The sequence below is a fragment of the Chaetodon auriga genome, chromosome 20 (genome assembly GCF_051107435.1).
Source record: "Chaetodon auriga isolate fChaAug3 chromosome 20, fChaAug3.hap1, whole genome shotgun sequence".
In the NCBI taxonomy this organism is placed as follows: domain Eukaryota; kingdom Metazoa; phylum Chordata; class Actinopteri; order Chaetodontiformes; family Chaetodontidae; genus Chaetodon; species Chaetodon auriga.
Window position 1 is genome coordinate 15701078 of NC_135093.1, and position 11025 is coordinate 15712102.

General features: G+C 41.9%; 1 protein-coding gene across 2 annotated transcripts in view; it reads right to left on the reverse strand.

Moving 5' to 3' along the window:
- The window catches only part of ca10a (carbonic anhydrase Xa), a 208847-nt gene extending 203258 nt beyond the window's left edge, over positions 1-5589 (reverse strand). Inside the window, exons 1-2 of one of the 2 annotated variants that reach the window (XM_076760557.1) lie at positions 5134-5589; positions 3878-4339 (exon numbers count right to left, since the gene is read on the reverse strand). In XM_076760557.1, coding sequence (XP_076616672.1) covers positions 3878-3938 — 61 coding nt within the window. In that variant the 5' untranslated portion in view covers positions 3939-4339; positions 5134-5589. Of the gene's footprint in view, positions 1-3877; positions 4488-5133 lie in introns of those variants that run through there. The other variant, XM_076760558.1, reaches the window with a different exon arrangement.
- Between the last annotated feature and the right edge of the window lie 5436 nt (positions 5590-11025).

Consider the following 11025-nt stretch of genomic DNA (forward strand, 5'->3'; position numbering starts at 1 on the left):
AGAACAGTCATGTTTTTCAGTTTTCTTAGTATCAAACTAATCCAGTGAGCCCACAGTGTAACTCGCTGAATCCAGGGTGACATTATACTATTTCTGCTTACATCCCCCACAGCATCATGCTAACTGTGATGGTGGGCACGGGTGTTTTGATTTCGTCTGACAGGAGGCCCTCGGTGTCAGCCTTTGAAAACCCCAGCGTTAGAATAACGACTGCAGCTCCCTCTCTTCAGAAAATCCCTTAAGGGTGCTGTAACTGTGCCCACAGACTCGGGCTCCTGTTCACTTTCACTGGAGCGATGCCAAGCTTTGCCTCTTGATTACATCACAGATTAGAGCCTTGGCACTAAGACTTTCATGTCCACAATCCAGGCTCAACCGTGCAAGATAATAGCCTGCCTTGAAGTCTGATTTAGCGGCATTATCCTTGCTGTAGATTTATGTAGTGTAACCTGACAACAAGCTACATGATAAGAATCGACCAGTGGTGGAATGTCACTTAATACATTGATTCAAGTGCAGTATTCGAGGTACTTGTACTTACTTGAGTATTTTCCTCTTGTGCCACTTTCTATTTGGACTCCACGACAATTCAGAGGGAAATACTGTACTTTTAACTGCACTACATTTATTTGACAGCCTCTGTTACTGGTTATGAAGAGTTTACAAAGTATGTTTTGTTATAAATTAAACTGTTTTAGAGGAAACTCCGGAAGATTTTGAATGTTGGTAGCCATTCTTGGCTTTGGAACCAGCAGTTCAGGCACAATATCCCCTCAAGGCGCACTTACCCACTTATTCTGGTGCATTCTACCATCCAGCTTTCATAGCCCGGCACCACAATAAAATGTTGGCCCTGTACATTTTCAGCAAACCATGTTTACTTTAAGTTTGTAAGTTTCATATGTGCCATATCAACATTTCTACAATAGCTATCAAAGTGATGTAGTTCAGATTAACATTACATATGAGCTGAGTTCATCAGGAGGAGGAGGGGATGGTGGTGGAGTGACAGCATGGAGAGGCATCTGCCAGGCAGCAGACCACTGCTCAAGCTGTGTTTGTAGCAACAAAATTAGGTATTTTAAGCCAAAATTTTATCTTTTCCCAACCCTAACAAAGTGGTTTTTACTGCTAAACCTAATAAGATTTTAGCTGCAGTGTTGTCACAACATAACATTGAGATTTTCAATGTAAAGAGAAGTAAAATTTTAACATATTCATGATTTTGTAGAAACATACAATGCTAACATTTATTCTGACAACTGGGTTGGCGTTTGACCTCAAAAAATGCTCAGAGTAAATGAATTTTTCAACATTTACAATACCCTACAAACGCAATAACTACATATTTGGTCAAACTTGAGTTAAAACCAGAATCTGACTCCTTGATGGCTGTTTGACCATATTAAAACTGCTGCGCCACAGAAATGTATAATTTGTGTGAAAAAACTGAAATAGTTTTCTCAGACTTTGAATAATTCACACCAGAACCACGGGAGCAGTGTTGTGCAAGTTCCTGAAAATGACTTTGGTGTTGCTGTGACACAGTGTGGGACAAGACAACGGTTAAATCTGATCTGTTATTGTGCCTGTTATCGCCATAGTGATAGTAGTTACTAATACTCCTGACCACCACAGGGCAACAATGATTTGGGTTCATACACGTGTCTTGGTTAGCCAGTAGGATTTGGTAGAAGAAGACCTAAATGATGCTGGATGTACATGTTAACTGAGCTTTGCTACAGTCATTAATAAATAATTATAGTTGATGATATTAGAAACATTACAATCACTACGATGGAACACAAGCTCACATTGCCTGATCCGTTTTGTGCCTTCGTAATTTCGGGTGATGTTAGATCATAAAGTGGAAAATGCAGGGGATAGACTGCATTTGTCTGCTAACATTATCCTCTGCAGCTGTGCACTAGTTTCACGTAAGACAAAGCTAACAAGGAACGAGCCCATTTAAATTTCAGAAATTGTGTTATTTAACTTGAAATCGTAATTACTTACATTTCTAGTTACCGCCAAAAGCAGTGGAACTACAGTAACGCATTACTCCCAACCCTGCACAGGAGACATTAAAGTAATAACTGAGCCGGCTGAGTAGTCCTCTACATGATGGGCATTCTAACCTTGGTGTGTAAATGTGATAAATGAAGATGAAATGAGAATGAAAAGCGTCTTGCTCCACTTGTTTTGTGTCACGTCTCATTCTGTCACCTTAATATTGATGTCTAGACCTGACATTTGTTGGTTAATCAAAATCTATGCAATTACTAGGTCAGAGTAAAAAAAAGGGCTTTATTGGCTAAGACCAATAAATATTTGATGTCCCTTACAACAGATGCTGAGTCTGAAGGTGTTTATGGGAAACAGCAGCTGACATGAAAACTATAAAGTATTGTCTAATTATCACTGTAGATTATGATCAAAAATATTTAAGCTATATTTACCACCTGTAAACTCAGTACTAGCTGCAGGTAGGGCTGCCTTCGACTGAAATCATTAGTACAAACAACATACAATGTACCCCCTCTTTCCTGTGAAGACGTGAATGCAACATCACAATTGTTAGCCAATTTACGTAAATCCCTTTTCTAACTGGTTGGCGTGCTGACCTCAATTAAAACACGTTCTTAGGGACAAACCAATCAAAACTGGAGGGTGGGACTAGGCAACTGACGTAGCGTGGCTGTCACATACACCTCTACTCCTTGCTGACAACCTGAGGGCCGAGGCACAGAGAAAAGTGGAGAGCCTGGCATGCGTAATGCGTAAACACAGTGGATGACGCACCAGTTTTATACTGTAGTGAATTCCCAGATTTATGTCTCTTGCAAGCACGGATGCAAAAAGTTGTTTTTATTTTTTACTGACTGAAATCCATTGATTCATTTTTATTTAATTCAACATCAATGATAAACACTCAGAGAGTCCATCTACAACTTTTATCCAAAATGCGCGAGTGGAGACAGGATTAATCCACTAATATCTGCATTGATTTTAAACCATTCAGCCCATTTGCACAATTTAGAGTCCAATAGATGAGATTGGGATTTTTTTTGGCACGTTTTCAAAAAAAATTCTTAAAAATATATCTGTTTTTAGGTTCATAAGTAGTTGAGACACTCTAACAAGAGCACAGCGTAAAATCGCTCTATTCGGCTCCAAAGTCTTGTAGGTGATGAAACACAGTCAAGTGAGGGAATGCGTTCCTCCATCGATAATAGCTGGTGGCTCGGATGCATCTGCCTGCACAGCGCACACAGAGCAGTTAGACAGCATCACCTACAGCGCCGCATCCGCTCACCGCACCGCAGAGTGCTGTGCGCTCACCGGTGCGCACAACTGCTTTATTTGATAACAAATCCGCCTGAACTGCTTCTGGATCCCAGAGACTTCACAATGACAGAGAGGACAGTGGAGGGGGGATTCTAGCTAACACGCGACGTCTCAGTGGAGCCACAAAAACGCACAAAAAATAATACACCACGTTCACTGTGGCTCGCATTAAAAAAGCCCACCCTTGTCATGCGTGCGTCAGAAGCCTTCGCACCCAGTCCTGGAGGCTATACGGTGACTATCTTGAGTCACACACACTGTCACACACACACACGCTGAAAGATCTATAGGTAGTCGAGGACTAAAATAAAATGATTATTTAATGCCAGGCTCACAAACTGAGGCACATTTTGCAATTTTCTCACAATCCGCCACAGTGCGCCCTGGAAAGCATTTATAGTCAATGAATCATTTTCCCCCCCCCACAAACCAAAACCACCCTCTGGCTCAGAATGTCAGGAAAAAGTTAAAGATAATTCACTCATACATTTCTCTGATGCAAAAGACACCAATGACGCCCATAACTCACCTGATATGCAGACAATAAAATTAGCTTGAAGAATGATGAATATTTCCCAAATTATATCCATCCTCTGTCTTCATTCCACGTACATTACGCACAGGTTAAAAAAAAGGAAATATATATAAGAACGGAGCTGTATCAGTTGCAGATGTCCTGTCCTCCCAGACCGGATCCCGCTGTACACCTTCCACCAGGTATTTTCCACACCAGAAACATAGCAGGTGATCAAAGCTTGAGGAATAAATGTTGCACGTTCCCACCACTAAATGTAACAATTCCAGGGATGGCAAAAAAAAGATGAACTCCAGAGAAAAGAGCCGAGCAAAACACTGATCATCTGTCAATTCACTGTGTTATTCCAGTGCGCCCTAGAACGTACACATCCATCCATCCATCCATCCAGCGCCGTTTCACTGAGCGGGCATCCCGTTCTTACCAAAGTCACACATAATCGTTTGGGTAAAGTCTCTGTGAGGGAAGAGAGAAACAGAAAGCGTAGATTATTGCGGTGGGACAACTGTGGGATCAGACTAACACCTGGAGACGCCTCACAACTCAAAAAGTCGCATCGCCAGGTGGCGAGCCTCCGATCGAGACTTCGCCCCGTCACTGCAAGGGACCAGCCTCAAGCTCAAGAGAATAAAAGCAACATTTCCTGTTACGGCTGTCAAAATTAAAGCTTAGGTTTGTTGACTGGTGTATTTTTCTGTATGCATGTAGAAGTACATGCTGGCAGAGTTTAGATTTTTTTTTTAATTGCTATTATTTTTTTTATATCGAAAAAGTGAAAATACAAATCAGAGCACATAAAACTTAATCGACACAGGAGACAGCTAAATGGGAATCAATTTGTCAAATTAGGACCTACCAGACCCAAGGGCTAATTTGATGGTTATGGATGTTAATGGTGCCAAGTATTTTCTTAAGTTCCATTATTTTACCAGTTAGAGCGTCACATCGTACAATATTGTCCTATTTGGCACCATTATAAACATTATCCCCCTGAGCACTTTTTCATTTGGATTTAACTGTCCTGTTAGCTGTTCTTTAATCTGTGCTTTTAATTTTCATACACAAACACACAATTTCCGGTCATGCTCTGGCTGACTGTGTTGAGCTTGACGCAGGGTTACCTCGCTCTCCATCCCACACACCCTGGCCACAACCGAAACACGGAGTCTGCAAAATTTAAAGGCATTCCGCGCAAATGTAAGACTGGGTGTGGGAAGTGTGTTGATGAGAGGGAAATGAAACACACTTACAGCGCCTGGAGACAAGTTCCCTGCAAATAAAAAGCGTTAGGAAACTCCGATTCGCGCGGCTTTGACGCACCAGAGAAAATCTGTCCTGAAACGAAACTCTGTGTTGCGAACTAAAGAGTAGAAGAAAATATCAAAGCAATCCAACTCTGCAAAAGACAAAAAAAAGAAAAAACAAAAACAAAAACAAACAGGACTGATCGGCCGAATCCTCAAACAAATGAAACGTTGATGATAATGAACAACAGTGATCAAATAATGTCAAACTCCGTGTCCAAACGCGAGTAATGGTGCACCCCGACGCAGGCGGCAGTTGTATCCTCTCAAACGGCTCGTAGTGGATTTGCTGCTCCAATCTGGCACCGGGCACCCAGCGATGCCACCCAGCTCTGCGGCTCCACACACCATTAGGATTCACTAGGAGCGATGCGCGCGGCCGCGGACACATGCGGCGAATGCGCGCAGAGGCAGGCGGGAGCACAGGTGGATGAACACCGCGCACTGCAGAAAAATGTGTCATGTTTGGTGTTGAAGCATTGTTTGTGTTGAATGGAACACTGGTCTGAGATCAGATCGGGCGCGGCAGGAATTTGCTACAAACCGGGTAAAAGCCCCAGTAATGCCATGAAAATGACACGTGACTGAAGAGAACATCAGCTGAAACCACACCATAGTATCAGAGAGTACATGCATTACTCTACACGTCCATGCATTCACACACTCAACCTCACTCACACTTGACCTCAATGGCAAATTTCAGCTTCATAGATAGAAAGCAGCAGTTGCTGTTGAGTGTCCACAATTTTGTGGACCAATGCACAGACAGATCTTTGTGGACCTCCTGGGTCCAATGAAACCTCCTGAAGGCTAGTTGATAAACAGTTTATGAGCTATGGAGGGGGCGTGGTTACATTTTGGAGGCGGGGCAGCCCATCACCAATGAGAAAAGAACTCTGCTTCATCCTATGATGCTTCACACACGTGTCTGAGGCAACTAGTTCATGAATTATAAACGGAGATGTGGTAAAATGGTATGTGTGTGTGTGTTGATGTCTATATGTGTGTGTGCATCTAAAAGTTTTGTTAAATTACACCACCACTGCCACACCCCCTTTCAGCCAAATGACACGAACACAAACACACACCTTCACACATACACACACACACACACGTGACCTCCATGCCAAATTCCTGCCATCTAAGGGCAAAAACTGTGGCTGCCAAAGGTTGGAGATATTTTTGTGGACCGACCAACCAACCAACAGAGTGAGCTATAGGGCTGCTGGCCGCAGCTGAAAATAGGCTGCACTGAATAAAATGTGTTTCCAGGCATACTGCAGCCAATTACAGTGAATGTAATGCCACAATGAAGCATACACAACACTCAGATAACTGGTATGAGTTGAGTTCAGGCTAAAGCTTTTTATCATAATATACAGTAACCAGAACCACTTATCTGTCGAAGGTTAAGGCTGCTGATATTCAGTCCTTCTCTTGTGGTCAAATGCTGAGCCAAATCAAAAATGAATGCATTCTATTAACAAGTCTTGTATGTTTCAAAACCTGATATATAGTCTCCCCCTGTGCCATGAAGAGCTCCACAGTTGTCCAAAAACTATCAAGAACGCATCAGTGAGTCACACTGCTGCAATGACCGACATGTTCCTTCATTACCACGAACACACACGCTGTACCGCAGGTACTCCGACTGCCCCATTACACACTAAAGCACCAAATGTGGATTAATCCACCTTTGAAAATAGTCCCCAAGCAAATGCACTGTTTCCACTATGAGTAAAACTCCTTAAAAACTGCAGTGATCAGCCATTTTAGGAAACTACTGAGCATTTTTTGGAAATGAAACTTGATATTTGTGTGGAACACAAATTTGGGAACAAATAAGTGCACTCATAAACTTTTGAACACATTTTTATTCGAGGATATGGACGGCAAGCAAAGCTTTTTTCAGGGTTTATATGAGCACTTGAATATTATTTTAAGATAGACTTGAGAAACAATAAACCTGTCCTTAACCTCAAGGCCAACAGTGCACCTCCTTGACCCATTTTTAAACATTTATGTCTTCCATAGACATAAGTGGCTTTAGGGAAGTCGGAAAATATTGAGAGACAGTCTTCTCTATGGGATTTGTTGACGATATGAAATACACAGAATAACACCAGCCTTGCTCAGTATTACAAATGCTGGCACTGATATCAAGACTCACCCTCAACAGATCTGGTGTTGGAGAATACACCTACTGATCATACATATGTAATTTTACATTCTTACAATCACATACAGCTGACCATTGATCCCTTCTTGTCAATAACAGCTTACTGCAGGACCTTTCTGTGCATTTAAATGGCAAGTGCAGCCGTGAAGCATAATATGCATCCAGCTGCAGCTCACTGTAAACGCTCTGCAGCCACAAGCAGGAAAAAACACATTTTGCGTAAGATAATAGCAACCCGCTTACTTCAGCAGGTATTTTCTTCGACAGGTTTCGGAAAAACCCTGAATTTCAGAAGGTGTTGTGGTGTTTGAAGGCACTGAGGACTTAATGCTATGATTTTCCTCAATTTATCCCCTCTCGCTTGTGGCCCCTGTGATGTTCCCAGTAACAAAGGCTGGGCAGGAGGTAGAGAATGATGGGCAATCAATACGATACACAGCCTGATTTCTCAAGTGCCACTTTTCCCACATCAGAGAGGTACATCCTCGCAGACTGCCCGGTCCCTTTGGATCCAAACGCTTTTACCCGTCAAGTGTCACCCGGTGTCTCTTTCCCACCATGTGGGCCTGCATGGTGTAAAGCTGCTTCTTTTAAGGAGGACTTTCAAAGGTTGCTTTCCCCTGGAAGCACACAATAGGGCATTCTGTTTCAACTCCAGATATGATTGTTATTCAGCTAACAATGGTCTCTGTGCTGCGGGCGCGAGGAAGGAAATTGCTGTTCTCACAAGTCGGTTCACTTCAAATCTGATTCCTCCAGCAACTCACTCTCATTCATTCTTTCATTGATGTTTTGATGATGTGTTTTCAAATACAGTCGGATTAAGACCCTGGATTACAATAATGTTCTGGATGATGTTTAGAAAAGTGAAGAGAGAATCTGGTGAATGAACAGCAGACAATTCAGACTCATGTTATTCAAATGCAGTTTGGAAGTTTTCCAGGGAGGGAGATATCAGTTCAATTATGTCTTACCTTCAAACTTTAAATTGGCCTAAATTGTAGACTTTCAGAACTTCAGAAATTCCTTGTTTAGCTAAACTAATTTGGTCCCAGTTGTACTGTGCTGCCTAGAAAATAGCCTATTGTGGATGAAATAGCAGTTTGAAAGAGGATTCATTAGAACAGACAGCTTCCTATTTCCGGCCCAGTACCAATGCTTCTTGAAAGGGGTTCCCTCTGTGGAAGCCTTTACAAGAAAGGATGTGACACTCTGATGACATGTCTTTTGATAGTCGTGCTTTATTTTCATGTCTTACTGCTTTAAAAAAAAAAAAAGAAAAAGAAAGACAAAAAAAGCCAATGTATGTTCTTGCGAGGACTGGCCCCTAAACATCAATGATTTGAATCATCAGTCAAGAAGCCCCCCAGAGTCGTATCTCGTGTTGCCAGTTGAATCGCTACACGTTCTTTGTCGGCTGCATCATCGTACACGGAGCAGCAGAGGATAACAGCACGGCAGGCTTGTTTCAAAATGACCTAACTGCAAAACTTATGGAAGCGGAGAAGGTCGATGGAAACAGAAGACAGCGCCGCTCGCTTTTGCTCTCTGCTCTGACGCTGTTAAATCTGCAGCTGAATGTTCGTGACGTGGGGTAAAATACTTCTTAACCAGACACTGACACAACCAGCTCTACTGCTGTCTGGTGTGACGGACGCTTCGGCCTGACTGCTCTGTCAGCGGCCCAGCAGGAGAGATGCTCCGTGGTCTGCAAGGATTTCATATCTACATGATAACAGTTCAGCGTGGGGCAGCTGCTCTGCAGGTGTGCTGGATTCTACCGTCACCAGAGGAATGAATAATATGTTTTCCATAATTATAGGTAAGGTGTATTGAGGAAAAATCCTGGGTAATAATGTTGAGTATTAATAATGATGAAAAAATAGAAAACACAACCACCACCTTGGAAAATTCTGATCCCAGTTCTTTACCCAGAATTTTGGATCCCCTACTTGTAATAATAACATTGTACTACCAAGTTGAGTCAGAGTTCACACTTCCTGCTACAACCACATGTGGCAGGCTCCAAAAGCTCCGAAAGACCTCCATATTAAAATGCCCGACATGTTCACAAACAAAAACAGGGTTGATTTTTCTATCTAATTTCTCAGTTTCTGACAAATGTACAGAGATTCATTTTTATATAACTCATTCATTTAAATCATATTAAGGCTTAAAGTTGTGCAGAATTATGTGCATGGCAGCTTTGAGTGACTGCTCCAGCAACCAGGCTTTTCAGCTCCATCCATATTCCACCACTTTGTCCATGTCTGGATTAGCTGGGAGTCATGCGGAGTCAGGTACTGCCAAGATAGTGATGGTAGGAGCCACTTTGACCGAGCTTCAGAAAGTCATGGGTGACATCTAAGAGACCACATCCATTGCTTCATACAGTCTATGAGGTGCCCAAAATGCCTGTAATATAATAAACGTGGCATAAACATAAGGTTATTTTGAGGCTACCAGTGGTATTGGCCCTAAGTGTTAGCAGTAACTAACTCTCCCTCTCCCTTTATGTATATACATATATGTATATACGCAGACATATCAGATATGTATAATGTTTGAAAAGATTGTAAGTGAATCATTTGAGTATTCGGTGAAACATGTGTTGGCACTCGTTGCTACTTGCAATTAAAAGTTTGAGAAGTTCCCTAATTCCTTTTGTAGACTTTATTCCAGATACTAGGGGGCAGGCAGATGTTAGGATCAACTCCAACATGATCAAGAGTGTATCCTCACTCTAAATAAAGCAATTAATATTATGATCTCTTTAAAGTCTTGGAAACATGTAGTCATGCCTTCCAGGCTGCACAGTTAAACAGCATTACAGCAACTACTGGAGCCGTGGAGAGGAGTTCCTAAGATGCAGTTTGTCTTATGGTTAAGACATTGCACTCAGATCCTATTGATTCTGCAGAGTATTACCCCTGATGTCCGCCAGATGCTTCAGTTTTTCCAGTGTCCACTATGGAGTCTGTCCCTCAGACACATGTCCAGTTTTATTTGGAGCTGTTGCATGTCTTTTGGGTTTTGTTCGCATATTCAAAACATGCTTGCGGCTCATTCATGATCGATGTGGGAACACTTGTTCTATATGTTGTTTTAGTTTTATTTTGTACCATAGCAAAAAAAAGAAAATGCATCACACAATATGAAATCAGTGCTCTAATGTTCCATCATAGCCCAGCCCTTCCACTTCAACCACAACTATGACTGTTACACTTCAACTCCTTTCAGTGCATATAAACTGCTTCACTTGCTTCAACGTCAGCCTTCTCTCAGTGTTTCCATTCAGCCTCTTTCAGAGCTTCAGCTTCACTTCCCAACTTCAGCTCCTCTGAAAATTCAACAATGTTTAAACGCTGAAATGATCTTTTCAGCCTTTCAAGCTATCACACTTACACAGGTGTAAAGGTAAAAAAAAAATCTTGAATGACAAGCATCTCGAAACAAACAAGGATTGTGAGGTGTGAGCATATTGTTCCAGATTTAAAACAGCTTCAGAAACAAAGGAGCTGTGGATGTGCAAAGAGTCAATATGACACTTAATGATTCGACAATTGAACAATAATGAATGAATTATTGGTTTCCTGAAATACATGTGGGCTTAGTTTGAGTTAAGTGGAGCTTCTAAACAGCTTGAAACCTTTTCCATA